Genomic DNA, 17,800 nt, shown 5'->3' with positions numbered 1-17,800 from the left:
ATAACCCCAAAAAATGTTTACTGTGTGCATAAAATCTTCAGTCATAGACTGATTGGTATATAATATAAGCAGTATAATTGGTGAATACTGTGTAATTTTAATAGAAAGCTATAACTTTCTTAGATGGTATTTGTGACATTGGTCTTTTCTTACCACCTGAAAGGGTTCTTGAGAGAAATTCTTGCAAATTGTTAAATAATATGTAAATAATTGCTCTTCATAGAATGGGAGAATGTGTGCTTTTTTTGTTATAGTTCCTTTATAACTACTTATGCAAAACAAATTGTGGAAAGTTAATGAAATTTAGAAATATACTGAATAAAATTGAAAGCTTTAATGCTAATAAATGGTTCTTTCAAGTGAGCATAATGAAATGTAAAATGTCCCAAGATTAGCTGCTATGTTGTTGCCTCTGTATGTGTGTAATTTTAAAATTCCATTTAATGTATGTTTCTCAGATGTTACTTAAATAGCTCATGAGAGGGGGAAAATATATGTTTTATATCTCTCCAGGTGAGTTTTTTGCATATTTTAAACCCTAGATTAGTTTATTAGGCAATTATATTTATTAAGTCCTTAACTAAATCCTTATCTTTAAAAAAGTAAAATAATGGCTATTGCCAAATATAAAAGTAATATATCAGGGGGAAATAATTTTAAAGAATTTTGAAGGTTGTTATTAATCACCTGAAATGTTCTTTTGCATGTTGAAGTACATCTAAAAATTGCATTCCTTATGCTTCATTTTTCAGTGTACTAACTGATACTTTTTGAATACAACTAAAACATGCTAGTGTAACTGTATTGTACCTTTTAACTTTTTTGACTGCTCCTTCTAGATAAATTCTGATCTCCAGCCTTTTATTAAAGAAAAGACCAGTGACTCTGTGGCATTTAATCTAAATTCAGCTCCCATAGTCTTACATCAGGAATTTCTTGGAAGAGATTTGTGGATTCAACAGATTGGACAGGTAAAATGAAATTACTCCTATTTTAAGATACCAATAGTATTTATTTTAAAACACAATTCATTTTCCATGATGATTTAAGGCTATAGTTCAGCCATATAAGAGCATATTCATGTAATAGGTAAAATGCTTTCTTATTATAATCTACATTTCTAAGAGGCAAAGCATTAGTTAAAAGAAACTGCAATACTGTATTTTCTTATTATCTGAGTTCTTAGAATAATGCAACACAAGACTAGTGCCTGCAGAGAATACTAATTAACTCAGATGATATTTTTTCTAAAAGCTTTCAAAAATTGGGCGATAGTAATAGCATCACCCTTTAACTGACGGCAATTTCCCATCTGTAGACTCTAGCACAAGCTGCAGAATTCCAGGAGCACCGTCTGTCAACTCATTGGGTTATTTTAAAACAAACTTGGACCCTGAACAATTTCTGAAGCATTATCAAAGAAGAAAAAAAAGAAGTCCTAGTAAAGTAGGAGGAGTAAAGAGGCCTGAATTGGGTAAATCCCCGCCCCCCCTCTTTTTTTTAAGGGGTGGAAGGTGAAAGCACAGTTTTTGGTGTTTTTTTAATTCAGCACCTCTGGTTCAAAAACATCTTGCTCTTTTATACAGAGCTCCTGGAATTTACTTACCTTCATCGTTCTAATTGGTTGGCTTGATCTGAGGCTGTGGAAGTGAGGACCCTGGCGCAGCTGAGTGTGGGGATAGCCGCCATACTGAAATCATAGGCCGTAGGTGAATATCTGCACTGTGAAAGATAAGATTTCTGCTCCCCAGCCCTCTTCCCCTATTGGCTTGCAAAATGCTGTCAGGTAGCCGAAAATCCCTCATAAAAAAACTAGACGATTTCTTTCTAGAAAAACTGTCACCCACTCAATAGAAAGGACCTGCAGATGGGGACGTTTAGGACTCCCTCAGTAAGCATGCCATGTCCTTGACCAGCCTTCCTACAGTGACAAGCCTAATCTGCTGATGCAGAATAAAAATCTGCCTGCCTCAGTCTAAAGTAGAAAAGGTAGTAGAGGACCCTGGGCATTTAAGAAATGCTTCTAACATCAAAGAATAAGTAAAAAACAAATGATAAAGAGGAATTTAACAAAAAAGAGACAACAGAGAAAAAAATAACATATTCAAAAGCACCATAATCATACTCAGTGAGGTGATACTGTATCCATGAAATTTAAGAACAGGTGCTAAAAAGAAAAGAACAATGAAGGCATCAGAAGCAGAATTATAAAATATAAAAATGTAATATCAGAATCTTTTAAAAAATCAGTAGAAGAGTGGAGGATATAAGTGAGAACATCTTCCAAAAAGCTAAACAAAAAGGCAATCAGAAAATAAAAAAGATAAGAAAATTAGAGGACCAATTCAGGACTGCCTGTGTCTATTAAGACTCCTGAAAAAGAAAACAAGAACCTAATACAAAGAATCAAGACTCAGAATGGCCTCTCAGTAGTGACTCTGAAGGCGTCAAGACAACAGCTCCAAAATCCAGAGAGAAAATTGTTTCCAATGTTGAATGAAGACAATTTAAAATAGATATGCACAACTTCAAAAAAACTTACCACCCCAGGCACCTTTTTTTTCAGGAAGCAGCTGGTATATTCCAGCAACATAAGAAAGTAACCAAAAAAGATATATGGAATCTAGGAACAAGGGAATCAGACACAGGCATGAGGTAGTGGGACTGCCTAGGATGATGTGGAGGGGAAAATAATAATAACAATAATGCTGATGAGAATAGCATTTTCTGCATGCCAGGCACTGTTTTCATGAAGAATTTGCGGTACAGAGAGATTAACTAACTTGCCCACAGTCATGGAGTTACCAAGTGGTGGAGCCAGGATTCAAAGCCCAGGCAGCCTGGATAAAGAGCCCATGTCCTTAACTAACCTGTCTCACGACCTGGTGAGCCCAGGGCTGTTGGCTGTGCATCTGTTCCAGATTGGGACAATAGGACAAAGCTTTCCAGAAGAAAGATTTCCAAGGAAAAATGAACTTATAAATTAATGTGCTTGCCTAAATTAAGAATTTAGGGTCAAATTAGTGATAGGTACCTAGGAAAATAGGTGTTCAAGTTACTACTGCTGCATAACAAACTCCCCCAAAACTTAGCTGCTTAAAATAACCATTTTATTATGTTCCTGGATTCTGTGGGTCAGGAATTTGGACTGGTCACAGTGAGGATGACTTGTCCTTGCTCCCCTGTCTGGGCCTCAGCTGGAAATGTTCAAAGCTGGAGGTGACTTGACGGTGTTGGGGAGTGGAATTATCTGGAGATTCCTTCACCAAGGCTGGCACCTGGGCTAGGATGTCTAGAATGTGAGGCTGGCAACCCACCAAAGTGTTCACATGTGGCCCTTTCTTTTGGCTTGGCTTCCTCACAGCATGACACCCTCCATGGTAGTCAGATTTCTTCAATGCCAGCTCAGAACTCCAAGCACACATGTTCCAACAAACAAGGCAGGGGCTGCATCTTCTCCTATGAATACCTCAGAACATTGCAGAGTCATTTCCATGGTCTTCTATCAAAATAGTCATCAGGTCACCCAGAATCAAAGAAGAGTATCATAGAACCCCAGTTCTTGATGGGAGGGGTGTCATAGAATTTTGGGATCAAGTTTTAAAACAGCCACACTAAGCACATGGCAGGGAAATGAGGCAGTTATTAGCCATAGTAAAAAAAAAAAAATTTTTAATGAAAAGAAGTGTCATTATAATAGTCTATGTGGCTCACTGAATAGTATTTAAATCGCATAAAAATGTAAATACTGAATATTGATCCAACCAAAAAGTATGATAAATTGGGAGGATAAGGAGAGAGAGTATGTTTGGTGGGATTACATAAGAGATCTAAATATTCCTTCCATGGTAGGATTAATAAGTAATGTTTGAAATTTTAAAATCTAGAAAGAGCTGTATATGAAGTTAAAGAGCAGAAGAAATAGCTCAAGAGAGGAGCTGGGGAGAGAGTCTGGAGAATGCTAGGTATTTTGTTAAAAGTCTTATACTATTTGACATTTTAAATCCTGGTACCTATTTATTTTTTAAATCATAAGTTTAAAAATTCATATGCTTTGCTCTAATAATTACACTTCTAAGAATCCATTGTAAGAAAAATATCAGAGACATGGGCAAAGAATTACATATTAAAATATGTTCTAAAATATTAATTATAAAAAGGAAAATTGAGCCAATGGTTGAAAATAGAAAGATTAAATGATGTATGGTACAGTGAAATACCACGCATGTATTTAATATTGTATTACTGGGGTATATTTGTGTGTTTTTATGGCAGCTGAACTGAAAATATACATACAGATGGTGTTAGTAGCTCTAATTGGGCTATATTAGAATACATTTCAAATTTACGTTTTGGTTGAAAAAATCCAGCTGAATATGTTAAATGAAAGCTACCAACTCTCCCTTGGCTATTCACATATATATATGTATATATATGGAGTAGCATGGATGTGAATTTCAAAGAGGGTTCCTAGAAAAGGGACATGGTTAAATCTTAAGTTTCTTTGCAGACTTACAAAGTTGTGAATGTAGACAACCTGAGTGGTTGGCAATTTCCAAACAGCTTGTGAAAAGTTCCAAATCATCTTCCCAACTTAATTTTAAATTCAAAGGGATAACCTTTTCAAGGAGTTCATGCCTTAGGTAGTAAGTCAAGTAAAGATATCTTGTTTGGAGGTTAGTAAACCCAGCTGAGATGACATGCCCTGGGCAGCTCCCCACCCAAGCCCTGAGGTCATCCCTAAATCCTCAGTGTAGAAGGACGGCAATTTTACTGTCCCAGCAGGCTGCTTTAGTTTACTCCACTGACTTGTGCCCTCCTGAATCATGAACAGGGTCACTGATGCCTAAGAGAAAATGAATTCATACAAGGGGCTTACCATTATGCTTTAGGTCTGAAAATTTTTTTACAACTCAATTAACACTTTTCAGATTGAAGACCCTTTGCTTGAGCTTATTTTTATCTTTTAAATTGCAATATACACATTTATGTAAAGCTGTATAAGATAAAGATATTATTTGAACGCCTGGAAGCCAGAGATAGAGAACACAATTTGTGTAATATTTAAGAGGGATATTTTGTCCTAAATTTCTAGGAAGCTGTTCCTTAATCCTGAAATTAGGTCTAGTGCTCTTTCCAATTTTGTGTTATTTACCTCCTCCAGATTCTGTATTTTTGTGATTCCCCCTACTCGTTCCCCCCACTTTTGAATCTTTTTGCAAGATCCTTAAGAATAAGAGCAAATTGACCTTCGAATTAGAGTACCTGGAACAGTGACTTACCTGAAGCAGATATCTAATTAATATTTGTCAAAAGTGCATGGTGTGGTTTTTGCAGTGCGTGGCTGTTTGGTGGCAGCCCTGTTTTACTAAATAGAAAGAGTCAAGTTGGCACAGCAGAAATAGCCCCTAGAAGACCAGGATTTTGGAAAGCCTGGATTCTTGTTTGAGCTCTGCCAGCATCTGTGTAACCTTAATCACATTCTCTCAGGTCCTTATTATTGTTTTCTATAAAATGATAGTATTGAATTAGATCATTTTTAAGGTCCCTTTTGGCTTTCCAGTAAATTTAAGAACTAGGCCTCTTAGGCAAGAGATGCATTATATAAAAGTATTTATCTCTCTTAGAAGCTTAAACTGGTTTTGACATAGAAAAGTCTTGCTCCCAGTAATAGAAGTCACCTGTGGTTTCTGAGTGCTACATGCAAAATTGTTTCCCTGCTCTGCCCAGATAGGTTCGTGTGTCATCTCCCCTTTTGATTTCCTGCTTGGTGAAAGTGAGTATCAATGAGTAGATAAGGAAGCAAGGAGATAATCAGACTCTCAGTGCCCCTTGAATATCATTATAAAGCCAAGAAACCCACCTCTGGAATTTTTCATATGTGGCCCTGCCACCTCGTCTCTAAGTCCCTCTCCCCCCAAAATCTTAAGGCTAGATAGGCCTCTTCCATGACACCCACAGGCGCGCGCACGCACACACACACACACCCCACCACCACCACCACCACCACCACCCCCGCAGTTAAAGCAACCAGGCAAGGGGTGAAACAGCTGAAATGTATTTGTGGAGCATTGTCTTCATACTAAATTCTTTGTATCCCTCCCTTAATTTTACATTTAAATTTGTAGCTGCTGAAAAATAATGATCAGGTAAAAATACTCATAGTGAATGGGTGATTCACCCTGGGGAAGTGAAATCATTACTCACTTATTTTGATGCCTAATAAAAGAAAATAGAATCCTTCAGAGAACCACAGAGCTCTGACTCTCTCAGGGAGTCCAGAGGCTATTGCAGGTCAGAAAGCTTTATTTTAATCATTCTTCTAGTTTTCTGCTGCTATTATAAATCACCTAAAGAAATAAGAATTTTGAGTATATTTTCTTGGGTATTCCTAAAAGTACTAAAATGGCAATTAAGTTTGCGACATTCTGACACTAATAACCAGCCAAAAATTACCTTAAGTGTACTACTTGTTACTAATGCTAAATTAGAGCGTCCTTGTCCCTAGATATCCTACTATTACTTCTTATTGGAAAAGTAAAACAACTGGGCATCATTGTATTTTGCACCTGTGTATTGCATCCTCTTTTCCCAGTGAACCACAGTAAGAAAATATGAACAAGTTAATTCCATGGACATTATCCGCATTTGTTCCAGAGACTTGATTACCTTTCTCAGATAAAAGAGATGGTAAAGTCAGTTATCCGAGCAGTCCAATTCTGAATGACATTGACTTTCCTGCAGATATCTTCTGTGATCCCTTAATAGTAGCCAAGAATGGTCTAAATAGCATAGAAAAGGCCTGCCCAACTCTTGTGTATTCTGGTATCTTTCAAGTTCTGTCATTGGAGAGCCCAGCAATACAAGACCTGCTTCTCCTACCAAAACCAAACTCAGCTGGTGTTCCAACTGCAGGGCCAGCAGATCAGGTACATTTTTCATTGGTGACCTTTTTAAATTCCCATACACTATACCCAAACAATTCTGGGATGAAGATGGAGGTAACCTTCCTTCTTTTGTCCCCCAACAAATCTTTTTGTATATAAACTAAATCCCATTTCTCAGTACAATTACAAATGCACAGAGTTTTTCAGTAAGACCTGTTTTCTTTAAAGGAGATAACGATATTTCTGCCGATTCCAAGGCAGAATGTAGTATTTTATTCAAACGAGGATCTCCAATAGATGCTTGGTTAAAAAAATTGGATGGACAGTTAATGGGGAGCAGAATATTCACATGGACTCAAAATACTCTTCAGATTACTCATTAAGTGCAAAGAAGCAGCAAACAAACTTAGTTTCACCAATAATGGGACAAATTGATAATGTATTACTTCTGAGAAGTATAGGAGAGAAAGAGAAGTATATAATGTCACCTATGTAGTTTTCTTGCCAAAATGTTTAACTTGGATTTAATCATTAGAAAACAATCAGACAAATCCAGGATATGGGATATTGTGCAGGGCAACTGACTGGGACTCTTAAAAAAAAGTGCCAATATTATGAAAGACAGTAAAGGTGGTAGAAGGTGAAGGCACTGCTGTAAATCAGAGGAGATTAAAAAGATATGACATCCAAAGACAATGTATAATTTTTAATTGGATCTTAGATTGGAGGGAACTTGGAAAATATGAACATGGACTATGCCTTAAATAATATTATAGGGAAGCAGATATGGCTCAACGGATAGACCTGCCGCCTACCATATAGGAGATCCAGGGTTCAATACCCAGGGCCTCCTGGCCCGTGTGGTGAGCTGGCCCACGTGGAGTGCTGATGCGCACAAGGAGTATCGCCCCACACAGGGGTGCCCCCCCACGAAAGGAGTGGCCCCCACGCAAGAAGTGCAGCCCCAGCAGAAGGGCAGACCACCCGGAGTGGAACCACTCACACCGAGAGCTGACGCAGCAAGATGATGCAACAAAAAGAAGTACAGAGAAGAGACAATATAAGATGCAGTGAACTAGGGAGCTGAGGGGAGCAAGAGAATGATCACATCTTTCCCACTCTGGGAGGTCCCAGGATGGGTTCCTGGAGCCGCCTAATGAGAAGACAAGCAGACACAGAAGAACACACAGTGGATGGGCACAGAGAACAGACAATGGAAGGGGGGGAGGAAGGACGAGAAGTAAGGAAAAAAATTAAAGTAAATGTTAAACTTACTGGGTGTGATAATGGTTTTGTGGTTATATAGGAGAATTCATTGTTCTTAGAGATAAATGTTGAATTATGTTGAAATCAGGCATCATGTCTACAACTTTTTTTTTTTTTACAACTTACTCTTACCTAGTAAATAAATGGTCATCGAGAGAGAGATACAAGGCAAAAGTGGTAAAATGTTAGCAGTTGGTGAATCTAGGTGGAGGACAAATGGGTATTCATGGTATTCTTTCAACTTTTCTGTATGCTTAAAATAATCTAGAATAAAAAGTTTGGGGGGAAAGGCAGTTTTCCTTGAAGGTTTAGGAAGATGATCTTCATTAAAAATTACTGCTATTCCAAAATACAGCTGGTAACATTTGGAAAAAATAGCATGATAAGTAGAGATGGTCTGTCTGTAGCAATTTCTGGACTCTGCTGTGGAATATTAGTTTTCTGCTTTTAAAAAAGGTTTCCCCGTATCCAGCTTTCAAGTCCAGATAACAGTAGTTGGAAATTGGAAAGAGTTCATTTTTGTCATCCAATCCTTCTTTGTTACCTGACTTATAAAAAGCATTTGTTTCTTAAAGTAAAAGAACCGCATTGTACATCCATTACTTACCAATAGGGAATCTATCTGCCTTTGGTCTGCAGAGACTGGTATGTAAACCTGTGGAATTAATCCCTTTGTGCATCCTCTCAGTTGAACTGCTGGCTTTTCTGCTTTTGCACAGGATATTGTTTTACATGTTCACTGCAGTTCTTCGAGGGGGCCTACCACGAATGAGCACACAGGGCACACTATCTTGTCTGTTTTCACATTTTTTTAAGATAAAACAGGATTCAAGCCACGCATTCTCTGTGAACTGCTAAACTCTGGGAAAAAAAATTACTTCCTTTTTCATGACCTGGGTAGCTACAGGAGGCAAAAAGATGAGTGAATTCCTGTGGAAGACCCTAGTAATGAAGCCCTCAGGGAATTGCCGTATATGGTAGAATTTACAGTGCTTCTGGAGGAACAGTGTGTCAGGAAAAGGTTCAGGACTACCGGCTGTTGAAATATCCTGCTTGTCTGCATTTATTTTATATCATCCTATTTTGGGCCCCAGTGAGAAAGTTATTTTAATAATATCTTGCTCTGTTAGAAATATACATGATAAGTGGCAGATGTCAGAAAGAGGGGAAAAGTTACAACACTCCATTCTTCTTGAGACTTAAGAAGTTTATATAGTTCTCTTTTAGCCTTTGACATAAACACTGGCAATGTTCAATATAGGAAAAAATATAATTTGTAAGACACCAGTTCGTGGATCAGCATTAGCTATATACTGGCCCTGAGCCAAAACACCCAGCTTTCCCAGAACCAAGAGTAAGTAAAATGAACATTGCTTTGTAAGTTTCCTAAGTAGGCAGAATATAACCAACACATGTAAAGAGAAAACATTCATCCAACCTTTCATTCAGCAAATATTGACCATCTACTATACCAGGCACTGATATAGACATAAGAGGTACAATTTTGAACCAGAGAAAGAAGTTTCCTCCTCTCATAGAGCCTGAGTTCTGGAAAGGATGTATGTGGAGCCTATATAAAGCAATATTGTGCAAACCCCTAGAATATAAGCTGCATCTCCACCTCCTAGAATATACAGCTGCATCTCCAGGATCTAAACAGTGTCTGACCCAAATAATTAATGAGTATTTGTTGAATGAATGAGCAACCATCAGATGAAATAGAAACTATGGCCCCTCCAAATTAACTATTTTACACACAATATATATATAATGTTTAATGAGAAATAATATTATTTATGCAGGGATTAAATCATTGTTTACACTTCTGTCTGGTTTGCTATCTTTCCATAAGCCCTGAAAACTTTTTGTGAAATAAATTTTCATATCAGAATGCCTTTTGTCAGGTATACATATATAGATTTATACCCACATATCAAATGGAAATGTGCATACATATACCTATGTGTGTGTGTGTGTATATATATATATATATAGTACATGCATACACACATACACATAATGTGCCAGAATCTTGAGAAATATCTAGATTCATGGAACATTTATCTTTTTCATAGTTTTAATTGAGTCATGATAAAATTAAAATGAATATACTAAAAGTTTAAATATTTACCATATTTATTTTCTAAAATAAATGATACCTTTATGTACAAGCTAAAATAATCACAGGTGAAATGGTTTTACAAAACTGGAATGTTTGGAGTGATTTAAAAAAAGGACATCAGGGGAATGGATGTAGTTCAAGTGGTTGAGCGCCTGCTTCCCGCACAACATCCTGGGTTTGATCCTGGGTATCTCCTAAAAAACTAAACAACAAATGAAAAAACCAACTTGGGGGAGCTGGTGTATTTCAGTGGTTGAGCACTGGTTTCCCACATATGAGGTCCCAGGAAACTGCATATGAATAGTTATATTCTGTTCAGTTGTAGCCTGTGGCAACTGTACTATGATTTTATGTAGGGTTCTACACTCTCTGCTTCCAAAACATTGAAGAGGGAAGCAGATTTGGCTCAACTGATAGAGCATCTGCCTACCACATGGGAGGTCCAGGGTTCAAACCCAGGGCCTCCTGGCCCATGTGGTGAGCTGGCCCATGCACAGTGCTAATGTGCGCAAGGAGTGCCATGCCACTCAGGAGTGTCCCCTGCGTAGGGGAGCCCCACATGCAAGGAGTGCACCCTGCAAGGAGAGCCACCCCATGTGAAAAAAATCACAGCCTGCCCAGGAGTGGCGCCACACACACATGGAGAACTGATGCAGTAAGATGACGCAACAAAAAGAGACACAGATTCCCGGTGCCGCTGGCAAGAATACAAACAATCACAGAAGAACACATAGCAAATGGACATAGAAAGCAGACAACTGTGGGCGGGGGCAGGGAGGGAAAGGGAGAGAAATAAATTTAAAAGACACACACACATTGAAGAGCTGATCTTGAGCAGATATGGATTACATATATGGTATTTCTGTACATACCATCATCCTCTGCAAAGGGAAAGGGGTGGTAGCCACACTGGAAATACAAATTAAAATGAGAAAGTTGAGATTAGAAAATAGCTTGTGATTGATCAAGCACAAGAACTTCAAAGGAACAGAATTTTCTCAGATGGTTGGTCTATAAGCAGAGTATGTGCTGGGAAGAATGGTTTCACAAAAGTTTGTCATAGAAAATAGAATGATGCTTATAGTGAATTGAATTGTGTCCCCCATAAAGATATGTTCCAGCCCTAAGCCCCAGTGCTTGTAATGTGACTGTGTGAAAATAGGCTCTTTGCAGATTTAATCAACTAAGATGAGGTCATATTGGATTAGGTTGGGACCTAAATTCAATGACTAGGGTTCAAGGGTTCCTACCACTCCAGCAGAAGTTAGGATGGAAGTGGTGGGGGGTGGATTTACAGTGTAGACAAAGCTACTTTATTTGGGGAAAAGATGCCTACATACATACAAATAAATATAAAGAAATAGAAGAGGGAGATTTGAGCACAGAAACAACAGGGAAGAAGGCCAGAAGGGATGCAGCTACAAGCCAAAGAAGGCTAAGAATTGCCAGGAACCTACCAGAAGCTAGGAAGAAGCATGGAAGAATTAGACCCTAGAGACTTTAGAGGGAGTGAGGCCTTGGCAGCACGTTGATTTGGACTTCTAGCCTTCAGAACTATGAGAGAATTAATTTCTGTTGTTTTAAGCCACCCAGGTTGTGGTAATTTGTTGTAACAGTTCTAGGAAACTAATGCAATTCTCTAGTTGGCCTTATTTGTGAACAGCATTATATTCGCTCTTCTTACAGAAAAAAAAAAGTCTGCTGATTCTTTTTTTAATGAGGCAAACTGAGAAATGGCTTAATGCATCTAAAAGGAAAAGTCCACCCTAAGTCATTGTATATTATATGGTTTTTCCACAGTTTTCCTTGCAATCTCAAAGTACAGAAGCTACTAAAGTTCTTAACTTTCAACAAATGCCACTTTTAACACTTTTTAACATGTCCTAAGTGTTAGACACCAAAAGGTGAGAAAATTGAAAGAGATAGAATAAGGAGATACTGGTTAGAACAGAAACAAAATTGAAGGTTTTGAGGAAATGACAAATGTATTTCTGGCATAACTTATTTGAAAGTAGGAACAATTTTTTTTTTTAAGATTTATTTTTATTTATTTCTCTCCCCTTCCCCCACCTCCCTGCCCAAGTTGTGTGTTCTCTGTGTCCATTTGTTGCGTGTTCTTCTTTCTGTCCACTTCTGTTGTCAGTGGTTTCTGTCCACTTCTGTTGTTGTCAGTGGCATGGGAATCTGTATTTCTTTTTGTTGTGTTATCTTGCTGCGTCAGTTCTCCGTGTGTGCAGCACCATTCTTGGGCAGGCTGCACTTTCTTTCACGCTGGGCGGCTCTCCTTATGGGGCGCACTCCTTGTGCGTGGGGCTCCCCTATGCGGGAGGCACCCCTGCATGGCACAGCACTCCTTGAGGGCATCAGCATTGCGTGTGGGCCAGCTCCACACAGGTCAAGGAGGTCTGGGGTTTGAACCGCGGACCTCCCATGTGGTAGATGGACGCCCTATCCACTGGGCCAAGTCTGCTTCCCAGTAGGGAGGAACAATTCTGTGGGATACCCAGTTTGTGCATCATTTGAAAAGTGCTGTGCCTGAGTATCCATGGTAACTGACAAAAGACAAGGAAAAAGATAAACCAATTCAAAAAGTGGAAAACTTGTGACCCACAAGTTCAGCCTCAGTGTCAGATATCTGTTAACCTAAATTAATTCAGGAGACAGCTGGGAGTTTGCAAACTTAAAGGCTAAGCATGCTATGAAAGGGCTGCTGCTGAAATTTTGATGACAAACCATGAATTATTCATAGGATCAAGGCCAATTCATATTTGCACACTATCAAAGTGAGTTAGACATTAGTGCACTCTACAGGTGTGTTCAAGGGTTCCTACCACTCCTGCAGAAGTTATGATGGAAGTGGTGGGGGGTGGATTTTCAGTATAGACAAAGCTATTTTGTGGGAAAAATACCTATATATAAACAAAAATAAAATATGTGAGCAGAGAAAAATGAGACTAGTTTTTAAAATTTCTGGAAGATCTGATTCATGTCCCCATTGGCACAGTGCATCTCAGGACTAAATTCAATTTCCTCTTCACTGAAAATCTTAGATCCTTGAAAAACTTTGAAGAGCAGACTGCAGTCCCCAAATCCTTTTTTTTTTTTTTTTAGCAGTGCAGTTTCTGAAACCTTTTGTTTCATTGAAAAGGTTCAAGTCACAGATTTCAACTTAGAGTGGTTTGTGATGGTGCCAACAGATAGGCATAAGTAGCATGTTGTAGCATGCTTATAAAAATACGAAAGCAAAATGTAGGCATCTTTTGATAAAATTTCAAAGGATTGCAAAGAAGCAAGAAGAGTTAGGACTAATGCCATCAACATCTCCTTTCTTTCATGAAAGTAATCTGCCCACATTAATTATCTGCATAGTGTCACTTTGGACTCAGGAACAAAATGGACTCAGGACCTAACCTGTTCATAGCCGAAAGGCTCTTATTCTAAGATGGCAGAGGTAGCAGAAGTTATTCTGAAGTTAGGGGGAAAAAAGCCAACATGCCAGCAAAGAGTAATACCTTGCTTGTCTCTATTATGTTAAGATTTGATATGTGGGAAGCGAACTTGGCCCAGCAGTTAGGGCGTCGGTCTACCACATGGGAGGTCTGCGGTTCAGACCCCGGGTCTCCTTGACCCGTGTGGAGCTGGCCCATGCGCAGTGCTGATGCGCGCAAGGAGTGCCCTGCCACGTAGGGGTGCCCCACAAACAAGGAGTGCGCCCTGTAAGGAGAGCCGCCCAGCGCGAAAGAAAGTTCAGCCTGCCCAAGAATGGCACCACACACACGGAGAGCTAACACAAGATGACTCAACAAGAAGAAACACAGATTCCCGTGCTGCTGACAACAGAAGCGGGCAAAGACGAACACGCGGCAGATAGGCACAGAGAACAGACAACTGGGACGGGGTGGGGGTGGGGGGGATAAAATAAATAAATCTTTAAAAAAAAAAAGACTTGATATGTAACATACTTGAATATGTGACTTTTAATGCATCCCAAATTTTTTTAAAAAAACTTACTTTCCTAAGGCTGTTGTAACAAAGTAAAACAAACTGATGACTTAAAACATCAGCAGGTATTGTCTCACGGTTGTGGAAACTAGAAGTCTGAAATCCATTGGGGAGAGAATCTTTTCTTGCCTGTTCCTTGCTTCTAGTGGTTTGCTGACAATCCTTGGCCTTTAATAATCCGTGTCAATCATTACAAGGCATTATCCCCTGGGGCTCCACTCCCTTTCTTTTAAGGACACCAGTCACAGTGGATCGAGGGCCCACCCTACTCCTTATGACATTTTAACTTGCCCAACCTCATCTTTAATGACCCAATTTCCAAATAAACTTGCATTCTAAAGTGCTGGGGATTAGGACTTCAAATATCTTTTGGAGGGACACAGTTCAGCCCACAACAATAACTAAAAATATAGTTTGAAATAAAATTTTATCCCACAGATTACTTACTACGCATACAGGAGAAAGTGTCTCATTAACAGTTGAGCAGTCTGATAGTTGGCGCCTTAACCAAGGGATCAAACTTGTAGCATTATGTGTGACAGCCTGACAGTCTATTGCCTCTTGTACTGGTGTAACATGAAGTATATAATATCTGCGTGAAGGAAGGTATGCTACCAAACTCATTGTATGAAGCTAACATCACCTTAATATGAAATACCAAATAAATATATTACAAAAAAAAACAAAATTACAGACCAATTTTGCTAATGAATATAGATGCAAAAATTCTCAACAAAATACTTCCTTACCAAACACATTATATGCAAAAACACATTTTAAAAAATTATACATCATGATCAAGTGGGCTTTTTACGAGGTATGCAAGGGTGGTTTAACATAAGAAAATCAATAGTGTAATATACCACATTGATAAATTGAAGAAGAAAAATCACATGATTATCTTAATTGATACAGAAAAGGCATTTGGCAAAATACAACATCATTCCTTCATAAAAACATTCCAAAAGATAGGAATAGAAGGAAACATTCTCAATATATTAAAGTGCATATATGAAAAACCCACAGTTAATATTTTACTCAATGGTGAAAGACCGAAAACTTTACCTCTGAGATAAAGGAACAAGACAAGGATGTCCACTGTCTCCACTGTTATTCAATATTGTGCTAGAAATTCTAGCTAGAGCTATGAGGCAAGAAAAAGAAAGAAAAGGCACTCAAATAGGAAAGGGAGAAATAAAACTTTCACTATATGCTGATGATATGATCCTATATGTAGAAAATCACAAAAAATCTGCAACAAAACTACAAAAACTAATAGACAATTTCAGCAAAGTGGCAGGATACTATATTAATATTAAAAAATCAATAGCATTTCTATACACTACTAATGAGCAATCTGAGGAGGAAGTTGGGAAAAAAATTCCCTTACAATAGCAACTAAAAGAAACAAATATTTAGGAATAAACTTACCCAAGGACATAAAGGACGTATTCAGAGAACTATAAGTCATTGCTAAAGGAAACCAAAGCTGATCTAAATAAATGGAAAGATATTACACGTTCATGATATGGAAAACTCGGTATCATTAAGATGTCAATTCTACCCAGACTGATTTACAGATTCAATACAATCCCAATAAAAATTCCAACTGCCTTCTTAGTAAACTTGGGAAAGCCAATTATCAAGTTTGTCTGGAAGGTTAAGGACCCCCAAATAACCAAAAATATCTTTAAAAAGAAAAATGAGAGACATAATAGACCAATGGAACCAAATTTATGGTTCAGATACAGACCCTTACAAGTATGGTCAAGTGATTTTGACTAGCCTGTCAAACTCACACAGCTAGGTAAGAACAATCCATTCAACAAATGGTGCTGAAAGAATTGAATATCCATCCATAGCTGAAAGAAGGAAAGAGGACCCCTATCTCACACCTTATCCAAAAATTAACTCAAAATGGATCAAAAAACTAAAAATAAAAGCAAGAACTTAAAACTTCTAAAAGAAATTATTGGAAAATATCTTCAAGACCTGGTGGTAGGTGGTGGATTCTTAAAGGAGGTAAGAGGAGAACTGAGTGGACTACTGATGTTTAACGTATGTAGAGGTTTTAATTAGCTTTACTGTACAAATGTGGAAATGTATAGAGTGGATGGTAACATACAATGAGTAACACCTAGTTTATAAATGGGGATGTGACTGAAAATGGTAGTCTAGTTATGTATATGCCAATTGACAGAATGCTAGAGAATAATCGAGGAACTGTATAGCACAGTAAACCAAAAGGTGGATGAGAAATGTGATTGGTGGTACAGATGCATGAGTGTCCCTTGTTAGCTAGAGTAAATATATATCACAACTGCAGGGTGCTGGGAATGTGGAGATGCGTGGGAAGAATACAGCTGGAGTGACCTATGGACTGTGGTTAGTAATAATAATATAATATGCTTGCACCTATGCAAAAGGTGTACCGTGTTGATACTGAGGCAGTATGGAAACTCTGAGCCAAATGTACACTATGGATATGGTTAACAATCAGATAATATTATTTTTAATCTGTAGCAAATGACATACCATATTTTGTCTTGTTGATGGAGGGGTGTTGTTTGGGAATTCTGCACATGTGCATGATTGTTTTATATATTTACAACTTCTGTCATAAAAAATATATTTAAAAAAATAATAATAGGGTGGGTTGGGGGAAAAACACATCAAATGTAAGATAAGGACTATGATTAGTAGTAAGATTTTGACTGTTCTTCCATAGTTTGTAACAAACGTCTCATGACAGTGCAAGGTGTTTGTGGAGGGTTGATGTATGGGACCTTTGTATGATGTTATGCATGTTTGCTTTGTAAGTTCACAACTTTTACTATACACTTAATTGTTTATGTGTGTTCATATATAAATGATATAAAGATAATAATAAGATTGGTTGGGGGAAAAATACTTTGTTTTGTAGTAATATTTTGACAATGCTCTTTAATCATCAGTTAAAAAGGTTTAACAACAATGCAAGTTATTAGTGGTAGGGTGAGTTATGAGAGTCCTGTATGATGTTATATATGTTTGTTTTGTAAGTTCACAACTATTATTATACACTTATTGTTTATGTATGTTTATGTATGAGTGATATATTTCAATAAATTTAAAAAAAAAAAAGAAAAATGAAGTTGGCAGACTCTCGCTTCCTGGCTTTAAAGCTTATTAAAGTTTTTACCAGTACTATGGTAAAAACAACATGGTACTGGCAGAAAGATAGACAGATTGACCTATCTGGACTGCATCAAGTGTTCAGAAGTAGACCTTCACCTCTATGATCAAGTGATTTTTTACAAGGCTTTCAAGCCTACACAGCTGGGTCAGAACAGCCAGTTCAACAAATGGTGCTGGGAACACTGGATATCCATATCTAAAAGAAAGAAAGAGGACTCCTATCTCACAGCTTATACAAAAATTAACTCAAAATAGATCAAGGGCCGAAATATAAAAACTAGAACCATAAAACTCCCAGAAGAAAATGTAGGGAAACTTCAAGATCTTGTGGTAGGTGATGGTTTCT

The 17,800-nt window shown here is 37.9% G+C and overlaps 1 protein-coding gene across 3 annotated transcripts in view; it reads left to right on the top strand.

The window, feature by feature from the left end:
• The window catches only part of PDSS2 (decaprenyl diphosphate synthase subunit 2), a 328,334-nt gene that overhangs the window by 269,293 nt on the left and 41,241 nt on the right, over nt 1-17,800 (top strand). For all 3 annotated transcript variants that reach the window (XM_058307221.2, XM_058307222.2, XM_058307223.2), the window contains one exon: nt 840-971. In XM_058307221.2, the coding sequence (XP_058163204.1) occupies nt 840-971 (132 nt within the window). The remainder of the gene's footprint in view (nt 1-839; nt 972-17,800) is intronic.

This window comes from Dasypus novemcinctus, chromosome 11, assembly GCF_030445035.2.
Source record: "Dasypus novemcinctus isolate mDasNov1 chromosome 11, mDasNov1.1.hap2, whole genome shotgun sequence".
Taxonomy (NCBI): domain Eukaryota; kingdom Metazoa; phylum Chordata; class Mammalia; order Cingulata; family Dasypodidae; genus Dasypus; species Dasypus novemcinctus.
The sequence above is the reverse complement of the archived record's forward strand: the minus strand, read 5'-3'. Positions and strand labels throughout refer to the sequence as shown.